The 20,395-nt window shown below is 40.1% G+C and overlaps 1 protein-coding gene across 3 annotated transcripts in view; it reads right to left on the reverse strand.

Annotated features, from left to right (window-relative positions):
• Positions 1-20,354, reverse strand: part of COG5 (component of oligomeric golgi complex 5) — a 281,625-nt gene extending 261,271 nt beyond the window's left edge. For 2 of the 3 annotated variants that reach the window (XM_070787248.1, XM_019959426.2), the window contains exons 1-5: positions 20,199-20,354; positions 12,371-12,510; positions 9,454-9,511; positions 3,375-3,429; positions 3,206-3,275 (exon numbers count right to left, since the gene is read on the reverse strand). In XM_070787248.1, the coding sequence (XP_070643349.1) occupies positions 3,206-3,275; positions 3,375-3,429; positions 9,454-9,511; positions 12,371-12,510; positions 20,199-20,292 (417 nt within the window). In that variant the 5' untranslated portion in view covers positions 20,293-20,354. Of the gene's footprint in view, positions 1-3,205; positions 3,276-3,374; positions 3,430-9,453; positions 9,512-12,370; positions 12,512-20,198 lie in introns of those variants that run through there. The other variant, XM_070787249.1, reaches the window with a different exon arrangement.
• Positions 20,355-20,395: the final 41 nt, after the last annotated feature.

The raw sequence follows: 20,395 nt of genomic DNA on the forward strand, positions 1-20,395 counted from the left end.
AATGCAAAATGGTACGGCTTCCTTGGAAAACACTTTGGCGCTCCCAAAATGTTCTAATTGACATATAAGGCCCAGTGGTAGAGAATCCACCCGCCAGTGCAGGAGATGCAAGAGACACAGGTTCAATCCCTGGGTTGGGAGGATCCCTTGGAGAAGGAAATGGCAACCTGCACTAGTACTCTTGCCTGGAAAATTCCATGGACAGACAAGCCTAGCAGGCTACAGACCATAGGGCTGCAAACAGTCAGACATAACTGAGCAACTGAGCACACATAATGCTGTTTAGGTATATGTATATGATTTGATACATCAAAATATTAAACATAGAGTTAGCATATGACCTAGCATATCTCAAATACACATCCAATTAAAAAAACTGTACATACAAAAATTTATACACAAATGTTCCTAAGAATTCTTACTCATAATAGTCAATAAGAGGAAACAACCCAAATATCAACTGCTGCTGCTGCTGCTGCTAAGTCACTTCAGTCGTGTCCGACTCTTCTCGACCCCGTGGACTGCAGCCTACCAGGCTCCCCCGTCCATGGGATTTTCCAGGCAAGAGTACTGGAGTGCCATCGCCTTCTCTGAAATATCAACTGATAGGTAAGTAAAATAAATGGATAAACAAAAATGTGCCATACCCTTACAATGGATTATTATTTGGTCACAAAAAGGAAAGTACTGACACATCAATTCTTCAGCACTCAGCCTTCTTTATGGTCCAACTTTCACATCCATACGACTATTGCTCCCCTTGAAAGAGAAGCATGACAAACCTATACAGTGTTTTAGAAAGCAGAGACGTCACTTTGCCAACAAAGATCTGTATAGCCAAAGCTATGGTTTTCCCAATAGTCGTATGGATGTGAAAGTTGGACCATAAAGAAGGCTGGGTGCTGAAGAATTGATGCTTTCAAATTGTGGTACTGAAGAAGACCTGAGAGTCCCTTGGACTCCAAGGAGATCACACCAGTCAATCCTAAAGAAAATCTACCCTGAATTTTCATTGGAAGGACTGATGCTGAAGCTGAAGCTCCAAGACTTTGGCCACATGATGCAAAGAGCCAACTCATTGGAAAAGACCTGGATGCTGGGAAAAACTGAGGGCAAGAGAAGAAGGGGACGACTGAGGATGAGATGGTTGGGTGGCATCACTGATTTGATGGATGTGAGTTTTTGAGCAAACTCCAGGAGATAGTGAAGAACAGGGAAGCCTGGCGTGCTGCAGTCCATGGATTTAAAAGAATCAACAGGACTTAGTGACTGAACAGCAACATCTATTATAGGAATTATATGACTAGGTTATTTACATTTGACCACAGAAAACTGTAAGGATAAAAGTTAGGTTTCTTTTTGTTCTCTATCAAGAGAAATAATTTTGAATTATAAAAAGTTAGTAAAATTATTATACACTATAGTAATAAGAACTGTACAAAAAAGATCTTCACGACTCAGATAATCACGATGGTGTGATCACTGACCTAGAGCCAGACATCCTGGAATGTGAAGTCAAGTGGGCCTTAGAAAGCATCACTACGAACAAAGCTAGTGGAGGTGATGGAATTCCAGTTGAGCTCTTTCAAATCCTGAAAGATGATGCTGTGAAAGTGCTGCACTCAATATGCTAGCAAATTTGGAAAACTCAGCAGTGGCCACAGGACTGGAAAAGATCAGTTTTCATTCCAATCCCAAAGAAAGGCAATGCCAAAGAATGCTCAAACGACCGCACAACTGCACTCATCTCACATGCTAGTAAAGTAATGCTCAAAATTCTCCAAGCCAGGCTTCAGCAATACATGAACCATGAACTTCCTGATGTTCAAGCTGGTTTTAGAAAAGGCAGAAGAACCAGAGATCAAATTGCCAATATCTATTGGATCATGGAAAAAGCAAGAGAGTTCCAGAAAAACATCTATTTCTGCTTTATTGACTATGCCAAAGCCTTTGACTGTGTGGACCACAATAAACGGTGGACAATTCTGAAAGAGATGGGAATACCAGACCACCTGCCTCTTGAGAAATCTGTATGCAGGTCAGGAAGCAACAGTTAGAACTGGACATGGAACAACAGACTGGTTCCAAATAGGAAAAGGAGTACATCAAGGCTGTAATATTGTCACCCTGTTTATTTAACTTCTATGCAGAGTATATCATGAGAAACGCTGGACTGGAAGAAACACAAGCTGGAATCAAGATTGCCGGGAGAAATATCAATAACCTCAGATATGCAAGATGACACCACCCTTATGGCAGAAAGTGAAGAGGAACTAAAAAGCCTCTTGATGAAAGTGAAAGAGGAGAGTGAAAAAGTTGGCTTAAAGCTCAACATTCAGAAAACGAAGATCATGGCATCTGGTCCCATCACTTCATGGGAAATAGATGGGGAAACAGTGTCAGACTTTATTTATTGGGGCTCCAAAATCACTGCAGATGGTGACTGCAGCCATGAAATTAAAAGACGCTTACTCCTTGGAAGGAAAGTTAGGACCAACCTAGATAGCATATTCAAAAGCAGAGACATTACTTTGCCAACAAAGGTCCATCTAGTCAAGGCTATGGTTTTTCCTGTGGTCATGAACGGATGTGAGAGTTGGATTGTGAAGAAGGCTGAGCGCCGAAGAATTGATGCTTTTGAACTGTGGAGTTGGAGAAGACTCTTGAGAGTCCCTTGGACTGCAAGGAGATCCAACAAGTCCATTCTGAAGGAGATCAGCCCTGGGATTTCTTTGGAAGGAATGATGCTAAAGCTGAAACTCCAGTACTTTGGCCACCTCATGGGAAGAGTTAACTCATTGGAAAAGACTCTGATGCTGGGAGGGATTGGGGGCAGGAGGAGAAGGGGATGACAGAGGATGAGATGGCTGGATGGCATCACCGACTCAATGGACGTTAGTCTGAGTGAACTCCGGGAGTTGGTGATGGACAGGGAGGCCTGGCGTGCTGCGATTCATGGGGTCGCAAAGAGTCAGACACGACTGAGTGACTGAACTGAACTGATAGTAATAAGAGTGAAAATAATTCACTTGAATAGTAGTTTTGATTTTTACTTTTTAAACTGAACATCTTCTTTTAAAGCACTTGAATATTTTCTTTTTCTCTCATATTCTCTTACTTCCTCAGAATTCATTCTCTTGAAATCTATACCCTTATAAAGACAAAATGAACTAAAATTACAAAGAAATGACAAATGAGGACCTACCTGAAGTCTTGCTAGTTGAGCAGTACGGGCTACTATTTTATTGTACGGCTCAATAATTTTTGCTTTCATCCTAAAGGAAAAACAAAAAGAGGAGAGATAAAATCATCTTCAAAATATCAATGGATAAAAATCTTTCCATTTCACTTATTTACAAAATGAACAACAGTACCTATCAACGGCTCCCTGTAAAGCCCCAATTCTTGTCTGCATCATCTGAAGGACACCTAGGAAAACATAACAGCTTACATTACTTTAGAAATTTACATGGGTTTCAAGTTGGGTAAAAAGTTAAAAGGAAAAAACTGAAAAATGTTTCCATTTTTTTCTGCTATGATCATAATCAAACTGTATCTTTTACCTAGACTATTCAAAAACCTCTAACTAGTTTTCCTCTACTCCAAATCTTACTTCACCAACGAAGTCTTACAAGGAATAGGGTGTACACGTGCTAAGTCACTTCAGTCGTGTCCAGCTCTTTACAATCCTATGGACTGTAGCCCACAGGGCTCTTCTGAACATGGGATTTCTCCAGGCAAGAATACTGGAGTGGGTTGCCATGCCCTCCTCCAAGGGATTTTCCCAACCCAGTGATGGAACCCAAGTCTCTGTGTCTCCTGCATTGGCAGACAGGTTCCTTCCCACTAGCCACCACAAGGAAGGGGGAGTGACTGCTTAATGGTTACAAGGTTTCCATTTGGAGTGATGAAAAAAATCTGGAACTGGATAGTGATGCTTATTAATGGCACTGAATTAGCATTAATATGATTAAAGGGGTAAATTCCATGTTAATGTGTGAAAAGTGAAAATGAAAGTCGCTCAGTCACATCAAACTCTTTGTGACCCAATGGACTGTAGCCTGCCAGGCTCCTCTGTTTGTGGGGATCCTCCAGGCAAGAATACTGGAGTAGATATCCGTTTCCTTCTGACCAGTGGATCTTCCCAACCCAGGGATCAAAGCCAGGTCTTCCGCATTTCAGGCAATTCTTTACCAGCTGAGCCACCAGGGAAGCCCAAGAATACTGGATTGGGTAGCCTATCCCTTCTCCAGGAGCTCTTCCTGACCTAGGAATTGAATGGTGGTCTCCTGCATTGCAGGCAGATTCTTTACAAGCTGAGCTACCAGGGAAACCCGTTATTAATACGCATTGTACTATAATCACACACACACACAAAAGCCTGCATGATCTTTAGAAGTATAAATTATATTTAACACGTATTTGCTAAAATCTATCCACAGTCTCCCTTTCATTCCTAGGTTAAAACTGAAGTCCACAGCTTGATCTCCAAGGCCCTGAACAATTTGGGTGACGTACTCCGCTCCTGGTATATTCTCTCTAACCACCAGTGATAGATAAATAATAGATACAGAGAGCAAGTATATTATTGCCTTTACTCTCTATTTATATAACACGATGAAGAACCATTTATAAAATTGTAGAACTATTTTCAGGAAGACAGATCTTAAATTTGACTATATGCCTAAAAATGGGTTTTCTAGTATTACAGATCTAATTATTTTGAACTCCATTCTTTAAAACTCAGTTTCTATAGTCAACTGACATCACTGTAGTTTTAAAACACAGCATTCTATAAATAAATTCAAGTATAGAATGTTGTCACATATTAGATGAGGTAATTTTAAGGTTAATTAACATTCCTGCTGCTGCTGCTAAGTTGCTTCAGTCGTGTCCGATTCTGTGCGACCCCATAGACGGCAGCCCACCAGGCTCCCCCATCCCCGGGATTCTCCAGGCAAGAACACCGGAGTGGGTTGCCATTTCCTTCTCCAATGCACAAAAGTGCAAAGTGAAAGTGAAGTCGCTCAGTCGTGTCCGACTCAGCGACCCCATGGACTAAAGCCTGCCACAAATATGTTTTAATTTGGCTCAGTTCAATAGAATCCTTTCTGGACCCAGAGATTATGCTTTTCTGCTGGCTTTATGGTTCACTGACCTGAAATCTCCAAGAATGCACTGGTCTTCCTTGTTATCATCACTTCCTTACATGTTTTTCTCTCCACAACCCACTCATGAGAGCTTTCACACATATTCCACTAAAACAGACCTTGTCAAGGTCACCAGAAATCTCCAAGGTGCCAATTTCTATTATCAGTTCTGTCTTGATCCTGTTCAAACTCTCAAAAATTCACTTCACGTTGAACCACTCCCTTCCTAAAACATGTTTTACTCTAGCCTTCCAAATCATTACACCCCCTGGGTTCCTTCCGATCACAGTAGTTGCTCCTACTCCTTCTCCATTAGATCTCTACATGCTGGAGTACTCCCAGAGATGATCCTCAGTTATCTTCACCTCTCCATCCAGAGTCTCTCTTAGTATTTAAAACATGGGGTCTGAATGAAATCTCGATCTATTCAATAAAATACTGATTTGAGATATACACATATGCACCTGTATCTATATTTTCTTTATATCTGCCTAACTATACACACACATACACACACACAAGTCTTTAGTTCAGAACTTTCTTATGACAAGTTTAAGACACCCAAGATAAGATCTGCCCCAAAGTCATGATCCTCTCCAGTCTAACTCATCTCAGTTACTTACACCATCAACTATCCAATTTTTCAGACTAAAATTTCAGGAATCACTCTTGGTGAGTTTTTTTCCCTCAGACCTTTAATTTCCCATCAACAAATCCTATCTACTCTATTCCCATCTTATACCATCCACTTCTCTCTCTTTACATCCACCACTCTAATTCAAGGCACCATCAACTTCTATTACTCTAACTTTTAAATGGGAACCCCAGATCCTACTCTTGCCTTCCTATAGAACCACCAGAGAAAACATTTTAGAGCACTAATCACATAATATCTCTAATTAAAATCCTCCAATGGCTTACCACTGCATTTAGAATGAAAATCAAAATTCCTTTCCAAGAACCTCATCTACAATTCTTTTCTTCATTCACTAAACTCTTAATCATACTAGACTTTCTTCCCTTCAAACATGCCACACTAATTCCATTTATTGGTCCCTCAGCTTACCATACTCTTCTCCCCAGAGAGTCATGTGGTAGCTCTTTATCATCACTCAGATCTCAGCTCAAATGTCATCTTCTCAGAGATATCCCTGCTCATCCTAGCTAGTAAGGGACTCCCCTTCTATCTCGTCATCTATTTTCTTTTAGAACTTACAAATACCTGAAGTTTCCTACTAACGTATTTTTTGGGTCTAATTTCCTACCTAGAACATAAATATCACCTGAACAGTGACTGTGGCTTTTGTTCACAGGTGCCTGGTATCTAACAATTTCTCAATTAATGAGTGAGCAAATAAATTAATAAATTAAGCAATCTCTTTTTAATTAAATAGGCTTAAGTGAGATTCCTGGGTGGCTCAGTTGTAAAGAATCCTCCTGCCAATGCAGGAGATGTGGGTTCAGTCCCTGGGTTCAAAAGATTCCAAGGAGGAGAAAATGGCAACCTGCTCCAGCATTCTTGCTGGGAAAATCCCATGGACAGAGAAGCCTGGCGGGCTACAGCCCGAGGGGTCACAAGAGTTGGACACAACTAAGCGACTGACAGGCACACACACATGCACAATTAAACATACCTCCATAAAAACAGGGATTTTTTATAATGTTACAAGTGCCTGGAATCTAGCAAATTCTCGATTAAAATTTAAATGAATAAATGAACAGGACAGAGAGAGTAAGTTTTATTTCATTTTAAGAGATAAAGCACAGTAGATTTTACCGAATGTTTTCTTTTTTAATTAATTGTATTGGAGTGTAGTTGCTCAACCACGTTGTTAGTTTCTACAAAAATATAAATTTTAATAAAATAGGCTAAATGAATACACCTCCAAATGAATTATAAGCACAAAATTTTAAATATATAGGAGAAAAAGCAGATGAAGTAAAAAGCTGGGAAACTACTCATTTTCAAATACCTAACACAAATCTTAAAATTTTTAATATGCTTAGAAATACACATCATGTTAAAATACTGATTCATACCTTGACTTCTTATGTTCAAATAATCTGCAGAATACTTTTAGATTACCATAGGAATTTACAGAAGTCAGCCTTTGTACTGTATACTCTCATCCAATGGATAATCATTCTAACTCAGTCAAATAGCGTATTTTAAATGTTGTAATCACTGAAAAGCAAGCATTCAGGGGAAAATCAGCACACTACAGAACTTAACACACATAGGGAATTACCTGGCGGTCCAGTGGTTAATGTGGAGCTCTATACCAAAGTCACTGGTATAAAGCCTTTGACCAAGGTCACAAATGTGGAGCCTTGTACCAAGGTCATCTCCGGAACTGACCAAGCCCCACAGCAATTGTTGCCATGAGCCTCCACCCATCTAAACCAGCCAGCTCCAGTTCCCTGACCCCATATTAGATTAAAAAAAAAATACCCACCCTGTGCTGTGCTCAGTCACGTCCGACTCTTTGAGAACCTCCCTATAGCACCCTAAACAATCACCTAATGGCACCCAGCAAGAACTCGGTCTTGAGGCTATAAAATTGGCCACTAACACACAAAAGCCATCGGCTCACCCTTGAGCTGGCCTGCTGTTCTAAGTGTCTCCCGCTGTAATAAACTCTATTCTCTCATTCTGCCTCATGTCTAAAAATTATCTTCCAATCCATGCACAGACCGTGACAATTAGAATTCAGTACTTTCACTGCCATAGCCCAGGGTTCAATCCCTGGTTGGGGAACTAAGATCGCACAAGCTGCATGATGCAGCCAATTAAAAAAAATAAAAAGAACTAAGCATATATACAAAAACCACAGTAAGAAGTATTTTTGTTGTGATGATTTATCTACACATATTTAAACTCAAAATCAACATACTACCATGACATCCCTATAGGTTTTATAAAGGAAAAAAATCATTTATCATTTGTTTACAAAAATTACCATTAAAAACCAGGTAGTGTTTCTTGCTTCCAGAAACTTATAAAATACTATGAGATTAAAAAAATTAACTTGCAACAGTAAGTCAGTACCTAGAGCCTCTTAATTTTCCCATAGTCTAGTATCTATCCTAAATATTCAAGAAACAGACAAACTATTATTTTTAAAATACTATGTTCTTCATCAGGATGCATTAGAAACAGTGTACATGCTGAGAATAATACCTTTGAGTATGTGTAAGAAATACTGGGGAAGCATTAAAGAATATTGCCTCACAAAAGGCAATATCCTTCTTCCTCAAGAATTCAACCAACAAAGGGAAAAATCATTTAGCTTTCTTTTGATGTGCAGTGATTAATAATGTAATCACAAGTGGTGACAGAAAACACAGTATTAGCATTTCATATTTATGAGACATAATTTAACAGAATGAAAAATTCATAAAAGTAGTCAAACAAAAATAGAAGAATTCACAATAAAAATCCAATGCATTATTCTACTATACTTTCAGTTTTGAAAAGCATTTCAAAGAAGTCAAACATAATGAAAGAACTGAAGCCTATTTCCATTACTTTGGTGGAGCTGACTTTGTTTGGGGTTTGCGGGGTGTGGCGGGGGACAGTGGTTTCAGCCCCACAATGTGACTTGCTGAATCTTAGTTCCCTGACCAGGGATTGAACCTGCACCCTCAGCAGTGAAACTGCAGAGTCCTAACCTCTAACCACTAGAATTCTCTGCTTGTTTTCATTAACTCAGTTATAAAAGCACTAAATATGCACTAGGAATTGTTCTAAACATTTTGTTTACTCAAATTAGCACCATATTAGTACATATTAACACTCTTTTATGGATAAAACAGGCACAGAAAGTAACTTGTCCAAACTCACACATCTAGTAGGAAGCTAAGCAATGATTTAAATCTAGAGAATTTAGCTCAAAGGTCAGAGAACCTGCTTGCCAATGCAGGAGACGTAAGAGACAGGTTCAATCGCTGCGTCAGGAAGATCCCCTGGAGGAGGGCATGGCAACCCACTCTAGTATTCCTGCCTGGAGAATCCTATGGACAGAGCAGCCTTACACGCTACAGTTCACAGGGTCACAAAAAGTCAGACACACATGCTAATAAAACCGCAAAGCTTTACTGAAGTTTTGTTGGAACACAGCCACACACATTCATTTACATATTACTCAGTTGGTTTCACTCTGTAACAGCAGAATTTAATAGCTGTAACAGAGCTAATATGGCCTGCAAAGTCTTAAATTATTTACTTTCCAATCCTTCACAAGAAAAGTTACCAAGCCCTAGGCAAGCTCTATATAAAGTATAACAGTTAATGGAAACATACCTTCCAAAGACTCAATTCCAGTTGCTTGTGCCAATAAATCTTCATGTCTTGCAACGACCTGAAAATCAAGAATGAATAATCAGCATTACAAATATTAGGTATTTTAATTTGTAACCACAATGTAGAACTGAAGGTCTCTCTCTATATGGAGAAAAAAATACAAGTAAGAAAGGTGTGTTTGAGATGTCTGATTGGCAGGAACATAAACATGCTTAAAGCTCGACATGGTGCCAAGGAAGTCTTTTCATTAGCACCATGTTTTCCTAGTAGGATGTGCAGAAGGAAGATGTGCCAAAACTGAACAACAAAAACCTGCTAATTCTCACCACACTAATTAATACATGTTTTCCTTTTAAAGAGTGTTTTCAAACAGCAGGTTCTTTTAGCTCTCGAACTTAATCAGCATCATCACAACCACATTCTAATTTGCAAAGATAAAGCAGAATCAGCACCTCCCTGAACATCTCTCTGTTTCCAGCTTCCCCATGTCACAGCAAATCCTCTTTCCTATGGAAGACTGATATTTTTAAGAATATTAGGGCAGTGTGAAATGTTATACCAAAAAAAAACAAAAGGTTAGGAATTAAAGGCTACATGCAAGAGAATCCTAGAAACATCAAGAAATCAAGCAAATCTTTAGAATAATCCAGGAATCCTTTATTACAATGAATAAGAAGTTTCATGTCTAATCTGTAAACTGAAGCTCCTCATGAGCGAAGATTCATTGACTGGAACCCTAAATCCTCCACTCTGTCCAATACCAGATGTCACTGTCATTCTAGCAATTTCCTCTATCACATAACTGTTACTTTTGGTCTCCTATGTCTTATCCGGAAGACTTCTCAATTTTCCCCAGTCCACTGACATGGTGATTAATGCATCCATCCTAACACAATGATTTTCTCCTAATCCTCTTTCTTTGTCCCTTGTGATGCTGCGGAAAGTTTGAAAAACCTAAAACTACACTGTTATAGTCTCCCCTGCAATCAACTGGATGGATTTCCAAGAGATTTAGAAGACAGAAGAGGAAAGCTGTTTTCCCATTACTGTTTCAGCTAGTAAGCCAGATCCTGAGACCTGAGGCTTTAGAGACAGCTAGCCAAGATAGCCCTATTCATCATTCCAGAGTTCAGTTACCAGAGTTCAAGCACCCAAAAGCTGAACTTCAGCAGGGACATGGGAGTTAACAGCAGGTGCTTGCAGGCCTCTGGGCTGCATCCACGGTAGATCCTTCCACCCTATTAGCTGTCCATCCAATCCTCTGTATTAAGTATTTTCCTGCTTTAAATACCTAGAGTGGTTTCTGTTTCCTGTACTAAAGTCCTGACTGATACATATCTCTGTACGTCTTTTGTAATTTAAATCATCTCACTGATATTTTAAATTATTTTGATTATATTTTATGAGTTCAGTCAGCATTATCCCAATTTTGCTTCTGCAGAAAAATAATTATAGCAGGTTCAGATCTCATACCAGGACTGAGACTTTTCTCAATCCCACATCCAAAACTACTGTTAAGTATAACTTGCCCTCTCTGGGAGATGTTAAATAGTTTTTACTGATTCCTTCAGAGAAGTTACTACATGCAAAGGATAAGGAAAATGCCAACCACAAAAAGGCAGAAAGAATTTCAGGTGGCTTCTGCAAAAAGCTACCCCAAGAAACACAGGCAGAATTAAAAGCGTTTTCCCCTGCCCCCATAAACAATGTGTACTACTCTGTTTATAACAGGCATCACTTGCCTGTCATTATTTCTGTCTGTGTCTGCCACTGGTCTGTGAATGCTTAGAGAGCCAGGGAATATGTTCATTTTTCTATTCCCACAGACTACAGCAAACCAGACTATTAAAACTGACTATAAATGTTTCCCAATAAATAACTGATCTCTAACTATATAATCTGAATTTTACAGTTAAATCAACCTTAGATGTCATCCCAGTCCTAAACAAGTAGCTGTTTTAATTGATAAAGCAAGACACAAAAAAGTTTAAGGGAACATGTCTCATTTTATACCAGATCTAGGTTTCCTGGTAAATGTTCATTTATTCATGCAACTGTTCATTAATTTAAATGTTTAAGTGCCTACTCAGAAAAAAAGGCAAGACTCCAAGGTATATAGGTAACAGCACAACTGAGACTTGGACCTATCTCATAATCCCCTTTTGTGTCCTATCCACCACAAATTTATCAACTATCTGCAATTTCATCAAATGTTACATTTTGTGTTCAGGAAGTATGAACTCCTGATGGGAACAGTTTTCCTTATTCACACTATTCTGCTTCCAAAATTCCATTTTCTATTATCTTTATCAAATGTTAGTCACTCAGCTGTGTCTGACTCTTTGCAACCCCAAGAACTGAGAGTCAGGCTCCTCTATCCATTGAATTCTCCAGGCAGAAACACTGGAATGGGCTGCATTTCCTTCTCCAGGGGATCTTCCTGACCCAGGGATCGAACCTGAGTCTCCTGCATTGCAGGTGGATTCTTTACCGTCTGAGCCACCAGGAAAGACTTAAGACATCCTATTTTTTGCCAACCTATATTCCCTCCATATCAGATGAGATGATGAAAACAAACTACGAATAAAAGGTTTTCGAGAGATGGGATATCCATTTTTCAACTGACAAAAAGTAGCTTCCAGTAAACTTTTAAAAAATGCATTTGGAGGGACTTTCCTGGTGGTCCAGGGGTTAAGACTCCATGTTTCCCAGGTGGGGCACGTGAGTTCAATCCATGGTTGGGGAACTAAGATCCCACATGCTGTGTGGTGCAGCCAAAAATGTAAAAATATATATATACTTGGGAAAATATACATTTGTTCATATAAATATGCATTTAGATTAAATAATAAAAGGATTATAAAATGATATATAATTACTCTGGGATAAATTATATGCTCCAGAAGATTGGAATTACCTGTAAGTGTAGTTCTTTATCCAACTGACTGATTCCTTGGGCAAGTTTTGCTAGTTGTTCAGCAATTACAGCTTGATGAATAGATTGAGAAGTATAAGTCTTTACATCGAAGTCTTCATTTAAAAAATCACTATAACACTCTGGGGAAAATATAAGAAAAATTATTAATCACATTGCACCAAACCACAGATGGAACAACAGACTAGTCTAAAATTGGGAAAGGAATTCATCAAGGTTGTATACTGTCACCCTGCTTGCTTAACATATGCAGAGTGCACCATGGAAAATGCAGGGCTGGATGAATCACAAGTTGGAATCAAGACTACTGGGAGAAATATCAACAACCTCTGATATACAGATGATACCACTCTAATGGTAGAAAGCGAAGAGGAACTAAAGAGCTTCTGGATAAGAATGAAAGAAGAGAGTGAAAAAGTTGGCTTAAAAACCCAACATTCAACCGAAGATCATTGCATCTGGTCCCATCACTTCATGGCAAATGGATGGGGAAAAAATGGAAACAGTGGCAGATTTTATTTTCTTGGGCTCCAAAATCACTGCAGATGGTGACTGCAGCCATGAAATTAAAAGATGCTTGCTCCTTGGAAGAAAAGCTATGACAAACCTATACAGTGTATTAAAAAGCAAAGACATAACTTTGCTGACAAAGGTCCACACAGCCAAAGCTATGGTTTTTCCTGTAGTCATGTACAAAAATAAGAGTTAGACCATAAAGAAGGCTGTGTGCCAAAGAATTGATACTTGCAATCTGTGATGCTGGAGAAAACTCTTGAGAGTCCCTTGGACAGCAAAGAGATCAAACCAGTCAATCCTAAAGGAAATCAACCCTGAATATTCATTGGAAGGACTGATGCTGAAGCTCCAATACTTTGGCCACCTGATGGGAAGAGTCCATTCATTGGAAAAGACCCTGATACTAGGAAAGACTGAGGACAGGAGGAGAAGAGGATGACAGAGGATGAGATGTTGGATGGCATCACCGACTCAATGAACATGAGTTTGAGCAAACTCTGGGAGACAGTTAAGGACCAGGAAATTTGGTGTGCTGCAGTTCACGAGGTCACAAAGAGTGAGACACGACTTAGCAACTGAAAAACAACAAAACCACAGAAATTAAACGACAGAACAATTATAACCACAGTTAACATATTTTGAGATTTTTCTGTACACCAAAAACTAATGAAAAGGCTTTCTGTTGTGAAGAAGAAGGAATACGTGGTGGCAACAGCAGAAGAGTGGCAATATTTACTAAGAATATTCCTACACATCACGTACTGACCTAAGCACTTTATACATACTAACTCATTCAATATGCACACAGACCTGTTGGAACTCATACTAATTTATTCTATATGCACACAACCCTGTTGGAAATATCATTCTCCCCATTTTACGGGTGAAGAGACGGGCAGAGACAAGGCATGAAACTTTGACCATCTCATTGTTTGAACCCAAGGCAGTCTAGCTCCAGAGCCCACCTCTGGACCACTATGCATACTCCTAAAAGCTAGTTTTTAGGAGCACCAAAGAATCGATGCCTTCAAACTGTGATGCTGGAAAAGACTCTTGAGAATCCCTTGGACAGCAAGGAGATCAAATCAGTCAATCCTAAAGGAAATCAACCCTGACTATTCATTGGAAGGCTTGATGCTGAAGCTCCAATACTTTGACCACCTGATGGAAAGAGCCAATTCATTGGAAAAGACCCTTTTCCAATTCATTGGAAAAGACCCAAATCAGTCAATCCTAAAGGAAATCAACCCTGACTATTCATTGGAAGGCTTGATGCTGAAGCTCCAATACTTTGACCACCTGATGGAAAGAGCCAATTCATTGGAAAAGACCCTGATTCAGGGCAGGAGGAGAAGAGGGCAGCAGAGGATATAATTGGAGAGTACCACTGACTCAAAGGACATGAGTTTGAGCAAACTGTGAAAACAGTGAAAGACAGGGAAGCCTGGCATACTGCAGCCCATGGGGTCACAGAGAGTTGGACACGATTAGCAAACAACAAAAAAGCTAGTTTTATCAGTAAGTTAAAAGAAAATACTGAGAAAAGATTGAAAAAAAAATACTAGCAACAGTTTTCAACACAAGAAAACAAGGTCAACAACAATTAGAAAATTGACTGGATCTGAAAATTATGGTCTCCAGTATCTCCAGATCAATGCACAAATACTGTTACAATAAAGTGAATCTGAAATTTTAAAAGAACTAGGCACATACAAACTTAAAGGTATTATTGAAATTTTGGATTTATGAGTGAAATGAGTAAAAGGAAGCAGAAACCATGTTGAATGTAGGCCCTTACGAGAAAGAAAACAGGAGTAAATATAGCTGTTAAGATAACTTTCTGTACAGAAATCCACAAATATGTGAAAGGAAAATGGAATTATGAATTAAAAATAGATATACAGAAGTGAAGTCAATGTAGGTAAAAAGGATTATCTCCTAGCCATATGGTAGATAGAGGTAAGACTGCCTTGACAAGAGATTATAAAACAAGCTATAATGTACTTTTCCAAAAACTTCAATTGTCTACATTCACTATAATATATGCTCAAGGGCAAAGTCTTTGCTTTCTGTACTACCACACCCACAGAGCATGAACAATGCCTGACACACAGCAGGTGTTCAATACTGGCTGAATGAATTAATCTATACATCAGCTACAAGTATCATTCTGCTAAAAGCAGAGATTCATTCTTGACTACTCTCGAAGTGAAGTGAAAGAAGGAAACTGCTACTTTGGCCTTAATCCTGAGAACCCCATTTCCTTACAGTCTGCCAAGCAATTCTCAGAATCAAGGATCCCGCCAGGCAGACAAGTCGAGGTTATTCCAAAAGCGAAGGTTTAGAGGCAGCAAATACAAAGGTATATTCTGAGGAATAAGGATAATACTGACTTCAGTATGTCTAGATCACAATGGATATTGACAGAAAGGGTAAAGGATGGCAGGATTTGAGGTTCCAAAGGAAGGCTGGGGTGCAGTTTTTAAAGAGGCTGGTAAAACAAGCAAAATGTTCAGACTATACCCCATTTAAGGTTTTACAGCCAAGAAAGAGTGCTGTGAGCCTTGTGTTGTAGAACAGTTTCTGGCAGCAGGATGGAGGATGACTGAAAAGGGATTAGCCACGCAGTGGTGTACTGGGGCTGGCTCAGACTGACTCCTCAGAGCCAACTGTTAAACTTTCAGGAATTGTGTGAGCCAGCTGACATCTCATGTAGCTATCTTCAAACTGACCATGCTAAGGGTATTTATACCATGAAAATTCACATGTAATACAAAAGCGGGGATTTTGCTCTTTTCCCAGAAAGCTGCTTTACCAGCATACTCACTGAATAGAGCCACAGGAGTGAGTACGGTGCTATGTTAACAGCCCAAGTGACAGGATGGAGACCAAACATAGTGGCAGTAAGAATGTCAAGGAAGTGACAAATATTCAGACACTACAATGTACAGGACTTAAGACACAGGCTGGAAATGGGTGATTGGGTAGACCAAGAATTAAAAGATGATTTCCAAGTTTCTTGACTAACAGACATGTAATCTTTGTATAAACATGAACATGAATGTACCCCTGCCTCCACAGAACTCATAACCTATAGGAGAACAAACACACGCCTAACTTACCACATACAAGTAAGGATAACAGAGACGACTAGAGCAAAGGGTTAGAGGAGAAGGGTGAAAAAAATTGATTTCACTTTTTCATGTGCAGAATCTATACTATCTGTTCATACACGGGCCTTTCTAATAACTTATTTTGTATTGTGGTACAGCCAATTAACAATGTTGTGAGTTTCAGGTGAATAGCAAAGGGACTCAGCCACACATATATATGCATCCAGTCTCCCCCAAACCCCCTTGCCATCCAGGCTACCACATAACATTGAGTAGAGTTCCATATGCTATACAATAAGTCCTTGTTGGTTACCCATTTTAAATATAGCAGTGTGTACCACGTGCAGATTTTTTATATGTAGAATTAGTAGTGCTTGTTCACTATCAAGATAGAAACGTCCAATAGACAGTGGTTCTATAGCTCAGAAGAGAGGTAAGGACCATATATGTGTATATTTGTGTACAAAGATATTAATAGTCAAACAATGAAAAAAAGACCAGATGATTTAGGAAGCCACTTTAGAATGCACAAAAAAATGGGGACAACAATTCAGAAGCAGGGAAACACCAAAGTTTGGGGGTAAAGATAAAAAATGAAAGCAAAGAAATTAAATGTTCAGAGAGAAAGAAAAACAGGACAGAATGGCAAAAACCAAAACGGACAGTTTAAAGAAAGTAAATGGCCAGTGGTGTCAAATATCGGAGAAGGCAATGGCACCCCACTCCAGGACTCTTGCCTGGAAAATCCCATGGACGGAGGAGCCTGGTAGGCTGCAGTCCATGAGGTCGCTGAGGGTTGGACACGACTGAGCGACTTCACTTTCACTTTTCACTTTCATGCATTGGAGAAGGAAATGGCAACCCACTCCAGTGTTCTTGCCTGGAGAATCCCAGGGATGGGGGAGCCTGGTGGGCTGCCATCTATGGGGTCGCACAGAGTCGGACACGACTTAAGTGATTTAACAGTAGCAGTGTCAAATATGTTACAAAGATCAAACATAGTGAAGGCTGGATACTAATCACTGGTTTTTAAATCAGAGGAGAGAATATCCCTAATGCTTCTCTTTTATAGTTTTCTCATTCTTACAGCCATCACATCAGAAACATCTCACAAAATTTCAAACTATGCATCTTCTCACCAACCCTATCAATCCTAATCTCCATCACTGGCAGATCCCTGACACAGTGAATCACTGTTATTGATGGGAATATTTACTTCCTTAGGAATGTTGTGGGGGCAAGAGTGGAGTGAATCACTGAACTGGCACACAATGAAGACAACAATATCTAAAGAAAGCTGAAAAAGAGCACTTAAAGAATAAGGAAATTTAAAAACAAAACAAACTAAAACCATGCAACTCCCAAGCCACATGAGGAAAAGTACTTCAAAAGTCAAAACCTTTCACAAGATCAAGTAAGATAAGGACCAAAACAGTGTCCATTTGATTTATCCCCAAAGCAAAGCGATCTCAATGGCACAGAATGAGAGTAACTGGTCCTGGAGGAGGCAGGAAGAAAATCCAGAACACCAAGAGGAGCGACTGTCTTTAGGAAGCAGTACACTTCTTTTGTAATTAAAAATATCATGTAAAAGAAGAAAGGATGGCAACAGGTTGAGGCTAGTTCACAGATTTAATGGCAAGAAATCGAGGAAGTTCATATCAGATTCTTCCAAGGAACCTGAAAACCATTTGTTGAGCTCAAAGGGAGTGGCTTGAAAAAAGTAAAAAAGATTTAAGTAATTACTGTTGAAGATGAGAAAGAGAACCAAATAGGAAAATACAGAAAGCAGCACTGAGGCTTATGTACCCTCCAAAAACTGACTACAGTTCCTGGAGTGAAACCTACTGAAATCAATACCCATGTGTGGCATGTACTACCTTCGTGCAGTTCACCTGGAGAAGTTCTATTTATACTTCAAAACCAACTCCAACTAGTCTTTTTTGACATTTCCTAGCCACCAACAGTTATCATCCACTTTTCTATTCATGTTTTACTTCATATATAATTCTACTGCTACCATTATAATGCTATATTACAGTGTCTAACTTTATAATTTTACAGGACTATTTCCCCTACCAAAATCGTAAGCTACTTAAGAGTGGAAATTGTATGTGTAACAGGAGTCAAGACTTTGTAAAACTGAATTTAAATTAAGATATAAAGATGCATTAGCCAGAGATCCTACAGAACAGGATCTAGTTCAGAAAAGGACATCATTAGTAAATCTTGGCAAAAGTATGTAAATTATAATCAGAAGGCAAGAAACTAAGAGCAATAATAAAGCATACAACACAGAAAACAAACAGCAATTTAGAACTTTATTTCATTCATTTATAACTTATTTTGTTCTACAAATGTGTACATATGCTTCTCAGTGTGATGTTCAGTTTTTAAAAACACTCTGCACCTACCATAGGTAACTCTGCAGAATATAAAAAGGAATTTTACAATGCAGTAAAGGCTAAGCACACAAATTATTTTTATACAAGGTTGAACATGATGTTGATTTGGGAAGGAAATTAAGAACAGATGAGAAGGGTCTTTAGAAATTTGAACTTTATTCTGAAAGAAAATAGATTTGGAGTACGTTAACGTCACGAAAAGAAGTACGTCAAGGCTGTGTACTATCACCCTGCTTATTTAACTTATATGCAGAGTACATCATGAGAAACGCTGGGCTGGAAGAACAAGCTGGAATCAAGATTGCAGGGAGAAATATCAATAATCTCAGATATGCAGATGACATCACCCTTATGGCAGAAAGTGAAGAGGAACTAAAAAGCCTCTTGATGAAAGTGAAAGAGGAGAGTGAAAAAGTTGGCTTAAAGCTCAACATTCAGAAAACGAAGATTATGGCTTCTGGTCCCATCACTTCATGGGAAATAGACGGGGAAACGGTGGAAACAGTGTCAGACTTTATTTGGGGGGCTCCAAAATCACTGCAGATGGTGACTGCAGCCATGAAATTAAAAGACGCTTACTCCTTGGAAGGAAAGTTAGGACCAACCTAGACAGCATATTCAAAAGCAGAGACATTACTTTGCCAACAAAGGTCCGTCTAGTCAAGGCTATGGATTTTCCAGGGGTCATGTATGGATGTGAGAGTTGGACTGTGAAGAAAGCTGAGCGCCAAAGAATTGATGCTTTTGAACTATGGTGTTGCAGCAGACTCTGGAGAGTCCCTTGGACTGCAAGGAGATCCAACCAGTCCATTCTGAAGGAGATCAGCCCTGGGATTTCTTTGGAAGGAATGATGCTGAAGCTGAAACTCCAGTACTTTGGCCACCTCATGCGAAGAATTGACTCATTGGAAAAGACTCTGATGCTGGGAGGGATTGGGGGCAGGAGGAGAAGGGGACGACAGAGGATGAGATGGCTGGATGGCATCACTGACTCGATGGACGTGAGTCTGAGTTAACTCCGGGATATGGTGATGGACACTGAGGCCTGGCGTGCTGCGATTCACGGGGTTGCAAAGAGTCGGACACGACTGAGCGACTGAACTGAACTGAACGTCACTAATACAGTTGTGTGCGCTTCTCAAATGTAGTATGTCTAACTTTTCTTATTCCTAGCAATTTGTCCAAAACTATAAATAAACTTGACTACTATATTCAATACATATGGTTAATCCCAGCTTGAATGAATGCTCCGAACCCTCCCCCATGTGTGGTTGTGGATAAACCACAAACAAGCGAGCTTGTAAACGGGGGCCACCTGTGCAGTCCAAGAATTTGTCAAAGGGGCGGATGTTTCCAAATCTACATAAAAAGAGACCCCCTTCATTCAGCGCTTGTCATGTGTCCTAGTTCTTACACTTTTCAGGGCATTAAACGCTTCAGCCTTTGGTCAAGAACTGCGGCAGCAGTAGGTCACCAGGTGCGGAAACTCGGGACATCAGCGAAGCCCCAGGAGCGTGGAGGGTAGAGCTGAAAATGAGGAGCCTCCAGAAACCAGGTGTCCCCAGGGCAACCGGAAAGAAACGGGTCAGCAAGTCCCTGGGCAAACACGTTGACAAGGCCGGCACCCAGGTGCCAGTGGGCCGGGCTGAGGGGAGTGGTCACGTCGAGAACGGAAAACTTTCTGCAAAGCGACGAGTTGAATCCACCACCCAGGCCCAGGTGCGGAGCAGACAGCTCCCAAACCCCATGGCCCGACCACAGCCCGGCCCCCCTTACCGTCCTGCAGGAGCTCCCGGACAGTGGCTGCAGCAGCTCCGGAACCCGGAGCCCCACGGCCAGCCATAGAGACGCCGCCGTCACCACCTTCCATGTTGGCTGGTACGGGAGTGATGCCGTCAGCAGCGGCGCGCCCCGCCCAGATGATGACGCAGAATTTGGGCGCCGCCCGCTCTGCCCAGTCCGAGGCTCCGAGC

Source organism: Bos indicus, chromosome 4 (assembly GCF_029378745.1).
Source record: "Bos indicus isolate NIAB-ARS_2022 breed Sahiwal x Tharparkar chromosome 4, NIAB-ARS_B.indTharparkar_mat_pri_1.0, whole genome shotgun sequence".
Taxonomy (NCBI): Eukaryota; Metazoa; Chordata; class Mammalia; order Artiodactyla; family Bovidae; genus Bos; species Bos indicus.